This window comes from Cimex lectularius, unplaced genomic scaffold (assembly GCF_000648675.2).
Source record: "Cimex lectularius strain Harlan isolate CLEC.00 unplaced genomic scaffold, Clec_2.1 scaffold101, whole genome shotgun sequence".
Taxonomy (NCBI): domain Eukaryota; kingdom Metazoa; phylum Arthropoda; class Insecta; order Hemiptera; family Cimicidae; genus Cimex; species Cimex lectularius.
This window is the reverse complement of record NW_019392806.1, coordinates 153,210-174,041: the sequence shown is the minus strand read 5'-3', so window position 1 is coordinate 174,041 and position 20,832 is coordinate 153,210. Positions and strand designations below refer to the sequence as shown.

The 20,832-nt window shown below is 31.9% G+C and overlaps 1 protein-coding gene across 6 annotated transcripts; it reads left to right on the top strand.

Annotated features, from left to right (window-relative positions):
• Positions 1-275: 275 nt before the first annotated feature.
• On the top strand, positions 276-19,456 carry LOC106667700 (L-2-hydroxyglutarate dehydrogenase, mitochondrial). Of its 6 annotated transcripts, XM_014395809.2 has the most exons (12): positions 5,574-6,246; positions 6,328-6,830; positions 6,898-6,940; positions 6,996-7,249; positions 11,801-11,985; positions 13,618-13,753; positions 14,849-14,893; positions 14,982-15,144; positions 15,202-15,494; positions 15,565-15,833; positions 18,419-18,517; positions 18,593-19,456. In XM_014395809.2, the coding sequence occupies exons 2-12, from the start codon at positions 6,729-6,731 to the stop codon at positions 18,729-18,731; spliced, it is 1,728 nt and encodes a 575-aa protein (XP_014251295.1). In that variant the 5' UTR covers positions 5,574-6,246; positions 6,328-6,728; the 3' UTR covers positions 18,732-19,456. The 6 variants fall into 6 exon arrangements, with proteins under 6 accessions (XP_014251296.1, XP_014251295.1, XP_024083908.1 ...); XM_014395810.2 differs by lacking the exons at positions 11,801-11,985; positions 13,618-13,753; positions 14,849-14,893; ... (3 more) ...; positions 18,419-18,517; positions 18,593-19,456 and adding exons at positions 276-545; positions 3,139-3,547; positions 3,607-3,798; ... (1 more) ...; positions 4,834-4,943; positions 4,999-5,178 and having other exon boundaries at positions 5,248-6,246; positions 6,996-7,047; XM_014395811.2 differs by lacking the exons at positions 5,574-6,246; positions 6,328-6,830; positions 6,898-6,940; positions 6,996-7,249 and adding an exon at positions 12,444-12,570 and having other exon boundaries at positions 11,891-12,052; positions 18,593-19,455.
• Positions 19,457-20,832: the final 1,376 nt, after the last annotated feature.

Genomic DNA, 20,832 nt, shown 5'->3' with positions numbered 1-20,832 from the left:
CTTGCATAAATAAACTTTAAAATACTAAAAAAAGTCTTTATTTAAGTTCATATTTGAAAATACTGCGAAAATGACTTATAACCACTTTAGAGGTTTCAATGTAATGATAATAGAGATAAGAAAAACTTAAGGTAAAAACAATGTAAAATAAATTGTTTCTTGTTTAACAAAGTTTCATGTGAACTGGCTAATTTCACAACTATCAATAAAAAAACAAGAACTGTAATCTTAAAAATATGATTTTCAACGACGCAATTTCCTAAATAAAATTGTTTTCTATTCAACGCAATAAACTTCTTATCAGTTATCAATTATCACTAACAACCTTGGCTGTTAATTTAATTAAACTACACCTGAACATTGACATTACATAGACACACACTCAAACACCAAATCGAGCAAATGGATATGTAAAGGGCGACCGTTTTCAACAAACAAGTACATTTTTTTTAAGTTATGCTAGGAAGAACCGCCACTCAACGATTCTTTGGAATCGTCAAGAGTCGAACCTCTGATCGAAGTGCCTTTTTTTCTACTTACCGCAAGTAAGTTTAAGGCCGTTTGTTCTTATCATTGTGTTTGTCTGTTATCTAGTCATTTGAATTAGTTGCTTATCATAACCAAAATGAAGTTCTTATCTACAAAATTCTGAAAAAAGTTAAATAATGGCAATAATTATAGCATCTTTTGTTGATGCCAGTGAGTAGACGAAACCTATGGTTCAATCATCTTCAATGCCTACATATATATCTAAGTTAACGAGTCAATTGTAGGCATTCAGACTACTATAACAATATTTTACAAAATGCACTGAAGTTTGTTAGTTCACTTAACTTTGGCCATTGATTATGTAGAAATGGTACTGGAAAGTACTCTTTCAATAGTTATAACTGAAATGAGGAATTATAGAAGGGACATGCACAGTTAATTCAGTTACCTTTATTTCAAAGTGCTCAACTATCTGTGCAGAGTACGCTTAGTTTGCAACCTCTATTGGTCATAATCTGCCTTGAATAAAATAATGAGTGGTCTTGATTGAAACTTGCAGACGCAAGAGGGCCGTAAAGCAGAGAACAGTTTCATGTATTCAACCAAACTTGATTAAGCAATTGACATATCAAATAAAAATATCATAGACAGCATACAAGGGAGGTGCATGTCTGTGCTACCCTGTACCCTCTAGAGAAAAGGCTGTGTTACTGTCATCAGACATTATTTGACCCAAACTACCAGAAATACCATATGTGTTCCTCTTCTGAGGAGGAAAACATTATGTGCTTGATCGCAACAATTTTAGCCAATCTGAGGAAATTCCTCCACCATGAGGAATCCATGCGTAAGACTACAATATCCTACTATCAGGCATGCCAAGACAGTTTTCTCCTTATGGTTTGAACAGCGGGGGACCAGTCTCTCACTTAATTTCCCTGGGATTCTTGCAAGCTTCAACTTCACTCTATTTGTTTTGCCAGTTTTACCAGATCTTATTTATAATATATGAGAGGGCAGGAAATCTTCCTCAGGAACTCTGTCAATCCAAATGTCTTCAGCAAGGTCAGTGCCATTCCATTATCCATATTAATTGGAATGATATAATCTGCTCGAACTTCCCCTAGGGATAGAAGGATTTCCTGGATTACAGGATTAAGGGAAGATTATTCTGTATGACCCACAGCTCAGCCAAAGAAACCAGCGTATATATCTAGTTTACAGGTGATAGGGAATGTAATGTTTAGAGTATTAACATAACAGTGAATTTAAGTTAATCGCTTAAAAGACAGCTCCCGACCAATTGAATTTTTAGGTACATCATTATAAATGAAGGTCACCTTTCTTATATAAGACAAGTTTATGTCAGGTAGATTGTTTTCTTTAAAAAAAAGTTAAATGAAGAGAACATTTTTAGGAAATATGGTAATTTCATCAACACAATGCTACATGGCAAACAAATTCAGTACATCTTAGACAGTATAATTTCTAAACCTTGAAATATTTTACAAAATTTTTTAATCAGGCTGAACCAGAAAGACTTCTTAGGAAATCACCATGTTTTGCTTTTTTCTGAGTTTATTGATTTATTTATTTGAAGTAAGGATTACTGCACTATAAATTATGGAAATATATAGTGCTTATATTCTTATGTTTATTAGTGGAGTTTCTCAAGGAAGTGTACTAGGATATGTACTATATCTCTTGTACGCAAGTTTTAAATTCTTAATATAGAAAATAATAAATTATTTAAAGAATTATAAACACTTAAATTATTTAGTATTCCTACATACTGTTGAATTAATTAATTCCTTATAAGTTCAAACTGTTCAAACACAACATACATGTGTACAGACATGAGCCTGTATATCAGGCCTTCTATACATATTGTATAACTAATCTAATTGAGAGTCGATGGAGTACTCAATATTCAGCCATTGGCTCTCTCTCACACTACACATTTACTACATACAGTAAAAGAGTTCTGTTTCCTCTAAAAATTAGAACAAAAGACCCAAGCAATCGCTGACATTCTTAAGCACAATCATATTTGGTGACATGCCTACATGTTGGAGCCAAGGAATGACATTCTTCAATTTTATGATATAAAACTTTTTAGTCCTTAGAGTCCTTAGTAGCTAGTAGATACTAACAATGGTGGAATGAAATTGTTTTTCGTGTATCTTAATACTTGTAGGAAAACCTAATAGGATTGAGACACATCAAGCAACCTTTCTCTACATGCTGGTCACATACATGGGCTTTGGCCCAAAAGTACCTCATATCGCCTATTCTTAATCGGATGAGGATGTCCCTTCTTGTAGAGGTCGGATTCTCTGAGGGCCACCTATAGCTCTTTCATACATTAGTCCATAGTGTGCTAATAAAAATAATACCTAGTGTAAACTAAAAATTAAATAAATACTGTAGAATAAATAATGTTTATTATGTTGGATAACTGTTTTCAAGGGTTCTAAAGCAATTTTATGATATAAAACTTTTTAGTCCTTAGAGTCCTTAGTAGCTAGTAGATACTAACAATGGTGGAATGAAATTGTTTTTCGTGTATCTTAATACTTGTAGGAAAACCTAATAGGAAGATCCAATTTAATAAATCAAATGTTAAATTTATATTTTATTTTAATTTAGACCCCTGAGCTGTAGTGATGTCGTGATAGTAGGAGGAGGAATTGTCGGAGTTGCCACTGCTAGGGAATTAAAGAGACAGCATCCAGAACTTTCGGTGACATTGGTTGAAAAAGAAAATGCCCTCGCACAGCATCAAACAGGTCATAACAGCGGTGTCATACATGCTGGAATCTACTACAAGCCCGGTTCAGTCAAGGCAAGACTCTGCAACAGAGGGATGGACCTGCTGTACAAATATCTTGATAGAAAGAACATCCCTTACAAAAGAGTTGGCAAATTGATCGTTGCCACTGATTGCAATGAACTTGAAAGGCTTGATTCTCTGTTTCAAAGAGGGATGGACAACCAAGTCCCAGATCTGAGTATGATTGAAGGTGATAAAATAAAAAAATACGAACCAAATGCTAGAGTGAGTAAATGAAAAAATAAAGTTAACATCATAAAATTTATAAAAGAAAATATTTTCAGGGGCTTAAAGCTATATATTCTCCTTATACGGGTATTGTTGATTATGGTGTGGTTACAAATAGCTTTGCTGATGACTTCAAAGCATCCCGAGGAGAGGTAATTCTCAACTTTAAAGTAACTGATTTCCAAATGGAACCGAAGCTTACTGAACAAGATCCTCACCCTATACGAGTAATTTCAGAATGTGGACAAGTATGCTGATTAGAAACCTAACGTGGTTTTAAGTATTCATTTTTTTTTTTTTTTTTTTTTAGTTTGTAAAGGCAGCATTTGTCTTGTGCTGTGCTGGGCTGTATGCTGACAAGCTGGCAGTTTTGACTGGAGGGAAGTCAGATCCAGCAATAATCCCATTTAGGGGTGAATACCTTATATTAAAACCAACAAAGGAAAATCTCGTTAGGGGAAATATATATCCTGTAGGTTTTTTCTTAATATATTTTATTATTTTTTGAATAGGTAGTAACTAGAAAGATCAAATTTTTATCATGTTGAACCTTTTTTCTTTAATCATTGAACAAAAAGTAAAATAAAATAAAGTTAATGCCCAACATTGGATATCATGGACGAGGGATCAGACATTTTCCCATAAACTTAGTAACTTTACCTTGTCATTCAGGTGTCAAATTCTTGTAATTGCCTCACTAATGATTATAGGTTCAAATCCTTGGCCTTTTATTTGAGAATAATTTAAAAAATATTGTAAAGCGATGGTGGGCATTAAGCCCATTATTATGGGAATTACATTATACTTTTTATTTAACAAATTTTCATATTGATTGACATGATTTATGCTTATATTTATGTTATATATTTATGTATGTTATATATTTAGAGTGTTAACACAGCAACTGATTACTCTTAGTGTCCTGAGTTTGAATCTCGGCAGTCCTGAATTTGAACCAAAGTACATTTTTTTTCTAAAACAGGACTGCAGGAGTTGATATGATCTCTGCTATGGAACTTATAATTTGGTCATTTCTGACCATTTTGGTAATTTTTGAAAAATCACCCAGACCCAACACTGAAATATGTCTGTCAGACCAACACAGCAATTCGTAGAACACTAGTTCTACTATGGTTTTAGCTACTTGTTCTTTTGGTTAATTATGTAACGTTTTTTGAAATTCATATCACAATTAATTAATAATTGCAGTTTATTAATTTTAATTGTAAATTAATATTTCAGTTACAAGAAATTAGTTTTTCATTTCAAATTGTTTGTTTCAGGTGCCTGACCCAAAATTTCCTTTTCTTGGGGTCCATTTTACACCCAGGATGGATGGTAGTATTTGGCTTGGACCAAATGCCATTTTGGCGTATAGCCGAGAAGGATACGGGTATGATTATAATTAAAAAAAAAAAAATGAATTTTTTTAAGCAATAATTTTCCAGGTATTTATCCTTTTCTCCTACTGAACTTCTGGATTCACTCAGTTACAGAGGACTGCATAAGCTCATATACAGCAACTTTTCCTACGGTATCAAAGAAACCATGAAGTCATTATTTAAAATCATTCAAGTGAAGGAGTTGCAGAGATATGTCCCATCACTTAGTGTATACGATGTGACAAGGTTTAATGATTTAATTTAAATATGTAAGTTTATTAAAAACAAAGCACCTTTTCAACTTTATTCCTACAGCGGACCAACTGGCGTTAGAGCACAGGCTCTTTCACCCAATGGTGAACTGGTCGAAGATTTTGTCTTCGAAGGTGGAGACAAACAGAATCCGAGGATCTTGCATTGTAGAAACGCACCATCCCCAGGAGCCACATCCTCAATGGCAATTGCTGAAGTGTTAGTTGATAAAATAAGAAAATGTGTAGCTAACATTAAAGAATTAGAAAAGAAAACAGAAAAATGTACATAATTGCAAATGGTAGCCCTTTTACATACTTGCTCATAAATAAACTTGTTGTATATAAAAATGTCCAATTTTATTTTTAAATTAATTTCCAAGCAATAAATAAATCATATTAACAGAAAAATATACGGGGCTATGAAATCATTCAAATATTTAACTTTAACTTTAAATTTACTTAATCAGTGGCTTAAAAACAATACCTCTGAATATCCATTTGACTAGATTTTGATAATTTTTTAAAATAATTTACTATTCATCGTAGATACTGCTAAAAAAATAGTATAAATGATGTTGCTGTTTTCTTATAAAACTAACTGTTTCAGTCAGAATTCAATAAAAACCACTTTGAACGTGATGCATCTGTTTTGTTTTTGTATAGTCAAATGTCGATATTCAAATGTATAATCAAATATTTTCCTATTGTTCCAGTTTTTAATTGTTAGTAGGATTAAATTTTTCATTATTCTAAAGTGGTCTAAACTTCTTTAACGAAAAAATTACCTACCAAGATTTTATTTGTTAATATTGTTAAGCAAAGGACAATTAATATATGCGTTAATTATTTACAGTATCATTATTTAAAAACAATTTTACAGAGGTGTAAAGGAAATAATTTGGTAGCCTCTAATATAATTTGTTTTGATGTTTATGATTATACAAGGTCTTTTGGTTTTTCAATGTTGTTTATAAATAAACTCTTCATCCTTTTCTCAACTAATACTCGCACTAGTTGTTATTCTAGATGAAAATTGACGATATTATCGAGAGTGAGGAAGGTAATAACTTTTAACCTTGATTAATTAGTATAAAATCAAAATAAAACTTTGCAAATTGAATTTTTTTTTAAATTTATTTAGCAAAAGGACACATTTATGAGAAAGGAAATTCCCACTGTCCATAAACTAGTTGTTCAAGAGTGGGGAAGGTTCAAGGTTGTTGAAGGAATGGAACAGCTATCTCTCAGTTAACTCGGTCTGCTCGTTTAGTTAAGTTTGTGATATTTTGTTTGTTTGTCACTTTTTGTTCCAATTGTGTTTGTAGATGGAAAATCCTATTCTTTCTTAGAAACAGAAAATGTTAGTGTTGTGTTTGTCTGTGAATTATTTAAAGCTTAACTATGACTGCAGGAATGTTTTGCTTCAGAGCACACATGTCATTAATTCAAGAAATAGGTTCTAATAGACCTTAGAAAACAATTTAACCAAAACATGACATTTTCTTAATTTTTTTGTACATAATAATATATATTTTTGTAAATATGATATTCAATTATTTAGTATGTATGCTAGTGATATTTAGCATTAATTGTGGTGCTTCGTTAAAAACCAATAACTTATCAAAATGCAATAAGCTTCAAACGGTGAGAAAATAAAGCCAAATTTATCTTCTTTAATTAAAATTTTTTAATGTAATTTTAAATATTACAGCCAGCGTCCTCTTTTTGCTATGAAGAACCGTTGAACTCTCAAGGTATATTAAAACTTAATTTAAGAAACATTCATTTACAACACAATTTTGTTTTTAGATTGTGCTAACAATCGCACAGACTGTTACAAGTGGTGTAAGGATAAATTGAACTGGACTATTGTAAACAGTACGGCAGGGGCTGTGAAATTCCAGTTACCTCTTGCTCCAAAAGAGTGCTGTTTCACCTACTATGAAATAGTTATGACAGTGAGTGAGAATGAGTGCAATTTCACTGGTAATGTTTCGGAACACTCGAGCCACTGGCTGATGGGACAGCCCTTTGATGAATGTGAAGACAAAGATAAAAACAAAGTGAGTGGATTAGTTTAAAAAGTCGAGTTAGTATGAAATATTCTTTTGTGCAATTATTTAACCTAAATCGTGGAATTTATTCACTAATTTGCATGTAGAAACTATTAATATTCCTTGTGTTAAGTGTAGTGAACTAATTATTTCAGCTAAAAAATAATACTTTTACTGAAAATTCCAAAGACGATACACGAATTTAACTCCAAAAAACCATAACATGACAAATACAAAAATTGCTATATAAATGACTAATCACTCACTCAGCCACCGACTATTAGTTAAATCTATTTTTTTATTTTTTTTTATTTTTTATTTTTTTTTTTTATTTATTTTTTTTTTTTTTTAACGAGGGTTCGCAACAGCAGAGGTCATATAAACCCTCAGGGTGCCGGTGTTTTTGAAAAAAAGCCCATTTGTAAGTATGTCGGGTTCGAATGCAGGGCCGCTGGATTCGAACCCGGGACCTTTACCTTACAGTGATGAGCGCCGTATCAAAGACTAAACCTTGCGGCCACCGACGCCCCTAGTTAAATCTATTCTATCACTAAATGATTTTCGATTTTTTCAAGGTTTGTTGTGTACTTTTTTGGTGGAACTCCATCATCAAAGGTTGAATAGCAATGAAGCCTTTAGTTCCAACAGTTGATCTGGTTATTTGGGAAGCTTTTAACTTACATTGTAAGCATCTTCACCCTTATTTTAATCTTACAATTTATATCTAATGAATTGAATGAAATAATTAATTTAATGAAAAGAAAATATGTAATATAAACCAGTTTATGAGTATGTACTCCATTTTTGTTATTCTATCTTATTATCTGGCTGTATTTGTTATGATAATAACAAAAACAGAGTACATCTTCATGTTAGCTGGTTTATATTACTTTCCTTTCCTTGAATGTAATTATTTCATTCAATTCATTAGATGTACATTATAACATTAGGATAAGGCTGAAGATGATTTCAAATATAAGTGAAAAGCTTCCCAAATAAACTAACAAAATCGGAATGCTAAATGCTTCATTGTTATTTAACCTTCGATAAATATTTTCCTGTGTTTTCATGAATTTTTTTTCAAATTATAAATAAATAATTTTGTATAAAACTCATGAATTTATCATCTTGTTTAGGGTCTGTATTAAAATAAATTTGTTTCATTTAATATAATTATAAAACTACATAACTTTTTTGTGTGTTTGTATTAAGAAATATTTTCTCATAAATTTGATTTATGAGTAATAACTATGACTATTGTGCGATAATTACTATTAATAATTTCATTTTCTACAGTTGATAAATAATTGGTTATATGAAAGCTAATAATTTTTATTGAAAATATGAAATATTTTTTGCAGTCACCAGGCAGGGCGAAAATTGCTGGTGCAGGAATAAATAATGTTATACAGAAAAAAATTGCTGTTCCATTCTATTTTATAATTCTTTCAATTGGCTTTAGTCTTATGATATACACACAACAAAAAACCTTTTAAATAATAATAATAATGGGCTAAATTGATTAATAATGCAATATCTTGCAATTATAAAATTTAATCAACAACAAAAACATATAACACATATAACATGTAACAGTATTCATAGAAATTAAACAATGTACATACAGAGAGAAAACATTAAAATTTTAATTTGTTTATTTACTGACACTTACCTCGTTTTTATCGCAGTCATCTGTAGGTCCACCCCTATTTTTTATTAATTTATTTTGTTACCAATAGTACTAGTTTTTTGTCACCTCAATCTTCTTTAAAAAAAAAAGTTCATGTGAACTCCATTAAATTCAATATTTTTCATGGTCCGCTTGACCAATTAATAACATTCAATTAATTAAGGCCTGATGAACCTTGGCCTGATTCTCAACTTTTTTGCAGATATTAAACATTTTATTTTTTACAATTATCTACGGAAGTACTTCTCTTCTGTGAGAAGAACTGTCTTTTCCAAAAATTGAATTGCCATACTCTCCCAACTCGAATCATTGTCTATTTGTCAGTTCAGTTTTAAACATAAAACTCAAAATTAGAAAACTTAACATAAAGCTTTTGAGCAAGACTAATTTTGAAATTGTGTGTTTTAAATTTAAATTAGCATTAAAAGTGCTTATATACCGCCCTGCTAAGAAGAAATGTCATATCTACTGTTTTGATATTAACATTGATATTGAGCATTGATGTTTTTCATCCTGAATGGCCCCAGTAAGTTACTATATTTTTTAAAGTTTTTAACCTAGGACTAATTTTTTAAAATAATTTTGAAAGCCTTTGTATCATTATTTGTAACTTAATTATGAATTGCTCTTATTTGTATGTGTTCTTTTAATAAAATAAGGTGCTATGTTAAATTTAACTAGCAAAAATTTGTGATAATTATTCACAAAGATATCTGAAAAGAAAGTGGATTTTACAAACATATGTTTTTTTTTAATTATAATTTTTTTACAGTGGAATATTAAATTAATGGATAATGAATCACATATTTAAATTCATACCACTGCATTTCAAGTTAAATAATGCAGGCTTAAGGGTAAAAATTAATACAATTAAATAAATGATTCTAAACATGTTTTTATTAATTAAAACACCCTCCATCACTGTGTCAACACACTTTTGTACGTTGATTTTATTATGTTTTTCAATACTTAAGAATACAATGAAAAAAAAAGTTGAACATTTTGGAGGAATAGCATTACTTCTTAGCAGGAGAGTATAGAGCTTCTTTCTGAGATTGCATCACATGCCTAATTTTTTAAAATTATATTTGATACTGATAGGGTGTAACCCAAAATATTATAATCCTGATACAGAATGCCTCCAATTTCGGTGGCACTTTTTGATGGGTCGGTGGTCACTTCTTTGAGAACGACACACTTTTGGATGGTGTTTAATATTTCTAGCCAGCCTAAATGCACGCGGTCTGTTTTCAGCATTACCAAGCTCCGTACACTGGGAGATGGTGTAATGAATTGTTGAGGGTCGCTTATTGAGTACATTTCCTATTTCACAAAATCATTTTCTTTCATTACATAATCAAGCAATTACTTCCAAGTGGACCTTGGTATTTTGATATTAGCAATAATATATTTTACAGAATAAATCCAATTTACACAAATGTTTAAATATAGAAATATACAATATATAAAATATAAAAGTATAAAAGCAAAACTAAGAAAACAAAGGAAAAAATACTTACGTATTAAACAATATGTAAAGTAAGAAAACAGTTTAAAAGTATGTTGCTTATAAATATACCTAAAAAAGAATCACATTTATCATTGTTATTACACATTTGTAAATTTTCACTGTAAAATAATAATAACATATTTTAAAATATTATTATTAATTGTACAGATTCAATTATTTTTAGTTTTATTTTTTTCAAATATTTTACTCAAAGAGCTAAATAAATTAATTCGTCTTGTGGAGTAAAGTAGAGGTCTTAGAAGAGTTTTTTTTTAAATTTATTTAATTATATTTTGACCTTTTGTCACTGGTATGTCATATATAGTCACTTATCTAATTTTTAGCATAAATTTATGCATTTATGGGCAAGCTTTTAGAAATCTAACAGCAGGAGTAGCTAGACATGTTAATCAACCTTCAATTTGCTAGGCGGGTAAAAAGAGATGTCATTTAAGTTTTATTAGTAATGCAGCAAATGCTAATAGAAGTAGGTAAAACAAACATATCTCTTTGCTGCACCTAGACAAATATTCATTAGGACTTACGTAGGGCTCATTGTGTTTCAATGTATGAGTTTTTATTAGTTTACAAGTGGAATTATCGAAATTTGACATAAATTTTCAAGATGTCTAAAATAGTTCTAAAAAAAAGGTCATTGTGCTCAAAAGAAACGGTTTGCTTCTTGACTTAATTATTTATACACAGTTTGCCAGGCCTAAAGACTTACTAGAATATTCTGTTATCTTATTTGACCAAAATTTGACTTATGCTGTTTTGCCTCAAGGGTGAAGAATTAATTATAAGTATATAAACAAACATAAATCACTGATTTCGTATAAAATACTAATTATAACTCTTCTTGCAGTTTAAACATATATGCATTACATCCAAATGTTTTTTTAACAAAGAAGAGATAATACTGTTACAATCATTTTATTGTAGTAATTGTCCATGTAAAAATTGTCTCTTTTAAGCTTATAAAAAATAATCAGATATTCATCCTCTTGCCAAAATGAAATTTTCGTAGTAAAACAACAGATAGTATATTTGCAGTTGCTTGTACAAACACTGTAATCTATAAAAAATAAACAAAATTATGATTTTCATTGGGTACACTTTAATTAATTTTTTTATGACTGAAAACTGAACCTTATGATAAACTTCTTTATAAAGTTATTATTAAATAATTTATAGACTAGAGAAACTATGGGAAATAATAGGATTGACTTGTACATCTATTTAAAACATGAGGTAGATAACCCTTGTAGAAAAATGTTAAAATATACACCGATGAAAAACTAATAATCTTTTCTAATTCACACAATCAATTTATTGTTTTAAAATAAACGTTTTGTTGCAGCATCTGGAGTTGGTTATAAACCATTTGTTCACGGGATGTTACAGGATGGATGTAAAGCCTGTAAACGAATTAACGACAAATTTAGATTATTGCATTGTCGAGCCTATTCGGCTGAAAACTGCTTACAAACCTATGCCACTTGCATTGAGTAACGTTTCAGTGACAAATGTATACGATGACCAAAGGTAAAACTGCTTTGTTGGCTCTTCAAAGATTTAATAAATTTATCGCTTGGTTGGGAAGGAGAACATGGTAATTTTTAAATTAAGAAATTAGTAAAAAATGCTTTTTGTTTTGACCTTTTTTCTTTTTAACTGTAGATAGAATTGTTTGAATTTGTGTTTAGATTATTTTTGTGTATTCATTAAAATTTATAATAATAATTAGTTATTTTATGCAATTTCATTTGATAATATTTATACTAAAAGTGTTGTGTGGTGTAGGTTGGTTTTAATTAGCCAATATTTGAAGGTACCTTAAGGCTATTTTTTATACCTTGTGATGTTTCAATCTTTGGTTAAAAAGAAGGAAATGGAAAAAGGAAGAAAAAGTGTTTTATACATTACCATTAATTGTATAAAAATAGTCTCTAATTCTATTGAACTTAAAGCTAGAAATAGACTAATACCTGTTTTGTTTTCAGAAAAGAAGTAAAATAGTTTTTTAAGTGGTGGTGGTTGTGTTGGTATTGCAGAGGTTTTGGAAATAGGTTTTCTTGTCACTTCTGGTGCTGGGTGCTTCTTTTAAAAAACACACTACACTTAAGTGCTGTAAGCATTCCATGTGAAATTACTAAATCACCAATTATGAAATCAGTATACGATAAATCACAATATATCAATTGTTGATTGTTTCAAATTCAACAACTGGAATTTCGGTTTCAGTTTTAAAATTTCTAGGTTACATTTAAAGCCTATTTTGAGTATTTAAAGGCATTAAATCTCATCTAGATTGTTGAAACATTAAATAACTGCTTTTTGTCCAAATTAAAATCTTCATTGATAAGAAAAAAAATCTTGCAATAAAAAAATTGTTATCAAGTATTTTTATCCTGGCATTTTTGGCCATGAAGTATCAATATGAAATAGCTTTTATTGCAAAAAAAAAGTGATTCAAAAAGGTTACACTGTGCACATTATTTTAAAGTTTTTGTATTATCTTTATTTCTCAATATGCTCAAGTTCGTTATATTTTTATTTGTAATTTTCATTTTTGAAAAGGTAATTCAAATTTGAAAAATTTGGTAACACCGTAAACAATTATCATGAGAGTTCATTATTATTTTACATAATATTTGTTAATTTGACTTTCTGATTACCAGAGGCTCAGACTCAATTTTCCTATTCATTTCTTTAATTATAAGATATTTAAGATTATTGTTTAATACAAAGTTTTGCATTTTAACAAATGGAAAGCATGCAAACCCTTATTCATACTTTAATATAAAAAATTACATTTTTTTTGTTTCTTTCAAATCTTCAATCAAAATCTTCTTCCAATTTATTTATAATATGTATTTCTTATATGTGATACATTATTTATTATTAATAAAATTGTTTGTAATAACTAGATTCTACTTTTAATATTGTACATTATGATTAATCTTTTTGGGTTACGTTCAGTTGTTTATTAGCAATTTAAGATTTTTGTTAAAATAAGAAATATATTTGTTCCCATCTTGACTCTTCTACTTACTTAAATTTTTATTAACTTTTTCGTCCATTTTTTTAAAAATTTCTTTAATGTTTTCTTTTGCTTTTTATTAATGACAAAGAAAAAATTAATGTATATGCCAAAAAGGGAATCTTCTTTTACAGATTGTTGCTCTTGATGAAATTTCGCTTTGATGTACCGATTGGAGAGTTTCCAGAGACAATTATCAGGCTCAGCTCAGGAGAAAAAATGTCTGAAGATTGTGTAGGCTCCGGCAACAACAAAGCGTGCTGCACAACAGTAAGACATCTAAATTTTCTCATAAAAATTTTAAACTTGTTGCACTTATCATTGCCCTGTTTGGGACTTGACTACCATAGTAATTGTTAATTTTTATCCATTATTAGCATTTCGTTTGTTCATATTAGGCACTTAACATCTTTGTTTGACCACTAAGTAAAAACTTATTAAAATTAATCTCGTCTTGGTCTGAGCCATTGCATTTCAGGTGCACTCAAACGTGGTTTACTTAACTCAACCCCAATTATTATGTTTACTCATTTTTTAACATTCAAAATGTATTTAAATAATGTTGCTGGTGTGTTAATAATGTTGGGTGGTGATGAATCACACAATTCTTTATTTAACAAGAAGGAAACATAGACATATAGATGAGTATTTATACAACATTGAAGGAGATCAACTGATTGAGACATTTTTATTAGCTGTGCATGATCTGAAGCTTTGAAGACAATCATCATCATCATCAAAACGTAATGTGGTTTTAATAGAACTTTCCTTAAATTCTAAAGAGATAATGAAAACTCCCTAACCCAAGAAAATACAAAAGGTAGATTTTGACAAAATTTTGAGCAACAGGGGAGTCTGGTGGACGCATACTTTGAATGTCGAGTGTCACAAATAGTGTGTCTCATAGACTCATTAAGTTTTAAGATATGACAAAATTTTATGAAAATAGAGCAGAAGCTTCAGGGACAACACAATTGGTGACTTGGAAATAGTGCAAAACTAATAGTGCTCAAACTAGCTATGAAATATCCCACATGACGTACCTGTGGCATTGAGGGATAATCATCTCAAATATTAGCCTAATAAGTGCTACAAATTTTAAAAATTATGAAAAGTAATAACATTAAATAATTTGTTTTAAACAAATCTTTGGTAGGGGCATCCATGGTTGCAATGGTTTAGGCGTTGACATGGTCCTCATCACTGTGAGGAAAAGGTCCCGGGTTCAAATCTGACATACTTCAAATGTCAAAATTTCTTCCAAAAACACCCACACCTCGAGGGTATATATAACCTCGTAGTGGAAATGCCCTTGTTAAAAATATAAATATATTAAAAAATTTAGTTCATTTTATTTTCATGTAGGGTAGAGATGAAGACAGTGAGTGCTGCTCTAACGAATATGATAAAGTGAGTAAATATTTTTACAAAATTACAAAATGTTTTAGTATATTCAACATATATATAATTTTTATTTCTTGATATAAATTTCTTTTAGAACATTGGGTGTTTGTGTTACTGGAATGAAAATGCACTAGATTGCGAGTTTAATAATATAACACAAGGAAATTATTGCATCAATGTAGAATTGGTGGACCAGCGGTGCGTTTCAAGGAAATTGTGGTCAAACCATACCCTATGCAGTTGGTATTTTCCATATTGTAAGTTCATCTAAAACAAGACCAAGAATTAGTTTTATTACCCCCCTCATTTAATAGCAATTGCTGAAAACAACCAGCTTGTTACATCTTCGAATGACAACCCTTGGATCACGGTAACTGTGACAGCAGTGGTTGTGTTTATCATTTTGGCGCTTTTGATGTTGTTGTATTATAAGGCTTATCGAAAAGTGATTTACAACCAGTATATATCATTTGCACCTGCAAGGAAAAAGACAGTGTCAGTAATCATCCCTCAAAAGATCATGTTACTGTATCCAAGGGACTGCAAGGCCTTTATGGATGTGATGAAGGTGTTCAGGTCTATTCTTCAAGAAACCTTAATTGCCCAGGTTTAGCAATTTTTGAATTACTACAAAAGGTGTTATACAACAATACTTTTATATAAATATATTTTTATAGGTGTATGATATTTGGGATAATAGAAATTGGAATGATGTACATTCAACTGGGCCACTTTGGGCAGTTAAGTACCTAATAGATCCAAACGTCAAGATTTTATTGGTAAACTCGCCATGCTCGAAAATAATAGAAGAAGCTATCCTGAGTAAGAAGACGTTTGAATACAATAAACCCACTCCAAGGGACGATGTATACTTTTGTGCTCTGAAAAGTGCTCTCGATTTATTGATGTCAGAAAACAATCGTTATAATCGTTTTTTCATTGTAAGGTAAGTTCGTTTCTGACTAGACTTAAAAAACTTTAATCAGTCTCTGATCCGAACCCATTCATACTTTCACTCACTCTTAAATACTTTCTTTCCTATTTACATATCATTCCCTTGGTGGTGGAGTACTTGATATTCCTCCATCACTCACATTATATAACTAATTAATGGATGGTCGATGGGGTTATCAATATTCCCACCATTGGCCCTCTTACACTACACATTCATGTCAATAAATACATTCATTCTCACACAAGAGGACACAAAATAATACAGATATCAGTACTGTATACAAAAATACCCTCTTTCCAAAAAGAGGACTCAAATACTTGCTGCCATGCTCAAACAATTCTCATATAGCCAAGCACAATTCTCGTAATGGATGGCATTTTTTCATTCTCTCTGTGTGGAGCCAAGGAATGACACTGTACAATTAATGGTCTCCAGGTCATCTTGGACGACCCCGCCCACTGATGCTGCCATCTTTCTTATATCATGTTTTTCACTGCAAGCTTAGCATCATAGGGCCTGATTGTGATGATCTGGTCTGGAGTGGGATGTCCACTCAGTGTAGGGCGGCTTTCGCCACCTTGTCTGCATGCTTGTTACCTCCAGGCCAGACAACAACCACCGTTTTTTGGAGGCGCACCAGGTTGGCAAATTTCTCTAACAAGAGCACAATGAGAAGGTTACATAGAACCTGTCTCATATAGCATAGATGTAGTATATTACATGTACGGCATACGATGTCCTGCACATGTCCGAGCAAGAGTGGTGCCCTGGCCAAGAAGAAGGCCAAGAACCCAGATGCATAACCGAAGATAAGCTGCTTTCTCCAAAGTTTGGGAGGACTGCAGCTCGCAGCACACCCTGGCGAAAGAGCTGGTCCTGAACGTTCCTGAGATCGCTCTGAGTCTCGTCTAGTAGTCTATCAAGCTTTCTCAGGTACATTTTCCAGGCCAAGGAGAAAGCCATAACTCATAGAAGCTCCTCGAACAAAGCAGCATGTCAAACATTTTTAACTCAGTCTCCCTGTCCACTCCCCACCTAAAGTGACCAACAAATTTCAACAGTGCTCCTGTCATGAACCTCAACGGAGTCAATATGTGCCAGGTGCCTGCCATCTCAACTTTTCTTCAAACAAGAGGCCGAAGGACTGCACTGTTTCCATGTACTGCTCAGGCAGAGTTGAGGGAGCTATGGGCCCTCCTCGATCTGCAAAAGTGGACCCACACCGTTTTTGATGAGGAGAAAGTAAACCCAGTTTATTCGGCTCTCCCAGTTTATCGCTGACTGCATCCTACCGCCGACCTCCACCAGATCCTTACCTGAATGGTAGAAGCAGAGGTTGTCGACAAAGAGCATACTCCTTATCTCTGGGGGACACACCATCAACGGTATCGTGTACGCTTTCTCAAGGTCTTAGAATGTAGCCAGAACACGTTCTCTATTCAAGAATGTGTTGTGAAGGTCACGAGAAGATAGGCCACCATGGGGCGATGCCTACAGAATTCTGCTTGATACAGGCTATAAAATCCCTTTGTCTCAGGTGCTAGGTCAGTTGACTATTCACCAAGGACTCCACGACCTTACTCAAACAGGTTGTCAAATCGGTCTATAACTTGTAGCCAGATTGTGTTCCTACTCTCTTTAAGGACAGGTATGATGAGTGCCTCTTGCCAACAGGGTATGAGCCTGAATCCCATATGTTGTTGACCAAGGTCAACAAATGATGCTTACCACCCTGGGGGAGGTGGTGAAGCATCTCATTTGAAATACTGTCACCTGGGGCTTGAATTCCGGGTACACCTCAATGTGGACTTGAACTCTCCCATTGTCAGCAGTGTGTTGTACACTTCACTGGTGCCATCGCTGAAATCAATCTACGTTTCACTCGGTTTTCCTTTGCCAGAAGCTTTTGGAATATGCCTTGGAACAAGACACTGCTGTGAAGTGCCGTGCCAGTTCTTTCATGATCTTCAAAGCTTCCATCACACTCCCTTGATTGGCAGGTGGAGGTTTGGATTGGACATAGAGGGCTCTGACCTTGTTCTACACTTCCCTGGTGGAAGTATGGTAAGTCATTTCGGACATATACTTCAACAGGCTATTGTTTTTGGCTTGGGACAAGGTATGCCTCTCCCTAGCCCTTTTTACTTTAAAGTTTACAAGGCTTTCCTCCGTTGGATGTCTTCTGAATGCCCGCTTCTTCTCCGTGTGTGCCGCCTGGCTGCAGGCATTGTTACTCCAATGAACCTGGGGTCTACAAGTAGACCCATTGGTCCTGGGGATAGATCTGCCTGCAGCACAGTTGATCTCCATCTCAAAAATGCAGAGATTGGTGTCAACATTCTCTGTTAACTCGAGTGCCGACACTGTCACAGAAAAAGCTCCCAATTTGCATGCTTTAGGCTCCACTTCATAAGAGTGCGAAACATCCCTCTCGAGACAGAACTCCTCAACATTATCATAAAGTGGTAACTCAGGTGGGGGTCCCCTTGCCTTATCCTTTGTTTTTATATACAATAGTAACTTATTATAACCTAGATAACTTAGATAATTAGATAATGCAATAAATTATTTGACAGGTTGGATAGTAAGGATTGTATGTTTGATAAGCCAGCATTTCTTAATACAATTTATACCCTGCCACAACATCTCAAAGAGTTTATCATGGATATCCTTAAGTATGTTTTTGCAGTTTTTGTGCAAAATTGTGAATGTAATAATTTGTTATTTGATAAATGAGTTTCCATTTCCAGCTCTCCAATTGTGGACGTCATACTCAATCCTGATAGATTACCAAAGATTCATCAGCTACAGACTGCAATAAGCGAACTTGAGAATTTCAGGTTAAATAATGAAGAATACCTCTCTGAACTGATTTGGTTAACTTCTTGATATACATTTTTGTTTTGAGAATTCCTAGCTTGAACTAAAAAATCTCATAAATTTTTTGTGGTGGTAAATTCTAAAAGACTGGTCAGATCTGAAAAAAAATTAATTTTATTTTGGGGATTTTTATTTCATTTTTTTCTCCTACTGTTTGTTTAAATTGCTCAAATTCTTTATATTAAAGATATATTTGCATGATAAATTAGAGCATTAATGTCAATATAATTTTTAATTTAATTAACTAAGAAATGTTATTACTATTCAATCTCAGGCAAACTTGTTGTTAACCTTGTTTATGATAGTATGATTGTGAGTTCCAACATTAAAATTTCAATTCAATTATTATAACAAAATCAGCGAAATGGTTGTCTAAAACATCCTTTACAGAAGGAAGACTTGGATGTGTAAAATTAAAATCAAATGACTTAGTCATTAATTATAAATACAATTCATACAAGAATTGCCATGGAAATAATATTTTGAAATTTACCAATATATCAAATTCTAAGTCACTCTACCAAACTTCTGTTTGAAATATGTATTGATGATTGTTATTAATATAATATTAAGGCAAACTTTTATTCTCCTCAAAGAAAAGTGTGGATACAATAGATCTCTTGTTTCTTTTTTGTAAGATTAATTTTATGTGAGAATGAATGAGTTTTATTAATGCATTATTTATTAAGATAACTTTTAAAAAATGAAATCTAGTCTTATTGAAGTAAGAATAAAATTTTCTCAAAAACTTGTTACGTTCTTTGCTTTTATAATAAATATATTACAATATTGAAATGTTTCTGTTGATCTAATTGGATTTGTAATTTTAAAAATTATAAAGCTGTTTATGATCTTTGTGACACTGTTTTACATCAATTAGAACTAAAATAAAATAATATGTGAAACAAAAACAAATAAATATTTAAAACAAATTTTATTATTTTACCTGAGTTGAGCATATAATTTTTTAATCTCATTGGTGTTTTTTTCTTTTAATTTTTTAACTTTTTATTAAAAAGAAAAATATCAAGGAAATATTGGTGTGTTCTTATTTCAATTGATTTTTTTTTCTTTGAATGCTTATCAAATAAAAAAATAAAATAAAAAATTTGGTCAATTCATCACTCAACGCATGCAGTCCAAACCCATTCATACTCATGTTCATTCTTAAATACATTCACTCCTATCTCCATACCATTCGTTCAATTAGGGTATGGAGTAATTCCTTCACTCTTTACATGTATTATATGACTAACCAAATTGAGGGTCCATGGGGTACTCGATATTCTGCCATCGACCCTCTCACATCACACATTCACACTAATAAATACTTTCACTCTCAAAACAACCTAGGGTACACACAATTATTATTACTACATATAATAGAACAACCCTGTTTCCTTCAAGAAACGGAACAGTGGTCACAAATACTTGCTGCTGGGCTTAAGTACTAAATCACAGGAAAAATTGCCCTTATGATCCTTTTAGGGATGGAATTTCATAAAATCCTTTCTTAGTGTTATCCCTGCCATTGTAGGAATGCACTATTGAAATTTTAGCCTATTAGATCCAGCTGTTTGATATGTGCAATGTCGGTCAGTCAGAACTGATTTATGTACATAGATAATAAATATTGTTTGCAATGTCTGAATTGGTTTCAAGGAAATTTGAGATGCCTGGAAAAACTTATTATGCCATCCGTAGACATGTTTAAGATGCTTTGCACTGATGATGACCTTAAAATGGGTCGAAAGCTTGGCAATAACAACTGAATTCACCTTTTTCTTCAAGACCATACCTTGATCCAGAGGGTCTGTGTTATAAAATGAACAAGGTTGGCGGGAAAAAGTTTTCTCGCAGATTTATTTTATTTTAATTATTTATACATTTATCTGTTTGTTTAATTATATATTTTTCATTTCGAATTTCTCCAACCTAGTTCCCTTTGTTTTGCTCTGGGTCTATATTTAGGTGATTTTGTATAATTTAAATGGCCTTTGAATTCAGAGACTTGTTTGATTTAAAAAAAAATATTGTTTAGAAATGAATCTGTGAGTAGAACTATCCTTTTCAACTCTAGGCATAACATGATGAAATTGAAGTGGGACAA

Bases quoted from the DNA above. Each gene is read 5' to 3' on its own strand.
- LOC106667700 (XM_014395809.2), top strand. From the start codon at position 6,729: ATGATATTCAATTATTTAGTATGTATGCTAGTGATATTTAGCATTAAT. The intron at 6,941-6,995 runs GTATATTAAAAC...TTTTGTTTTTAG, and splicing joins AGAACCGTTGAACTCTCAAG to ATTGTGCTAACAATCGCACA. The intron at 15,834-18,418 runs GTAAGTTCGTTT...ATTATTTGACAG, and splicing joins AATCGTTTTTTCATTGTAAG to GTTGGATAGTAAGGATTGTA.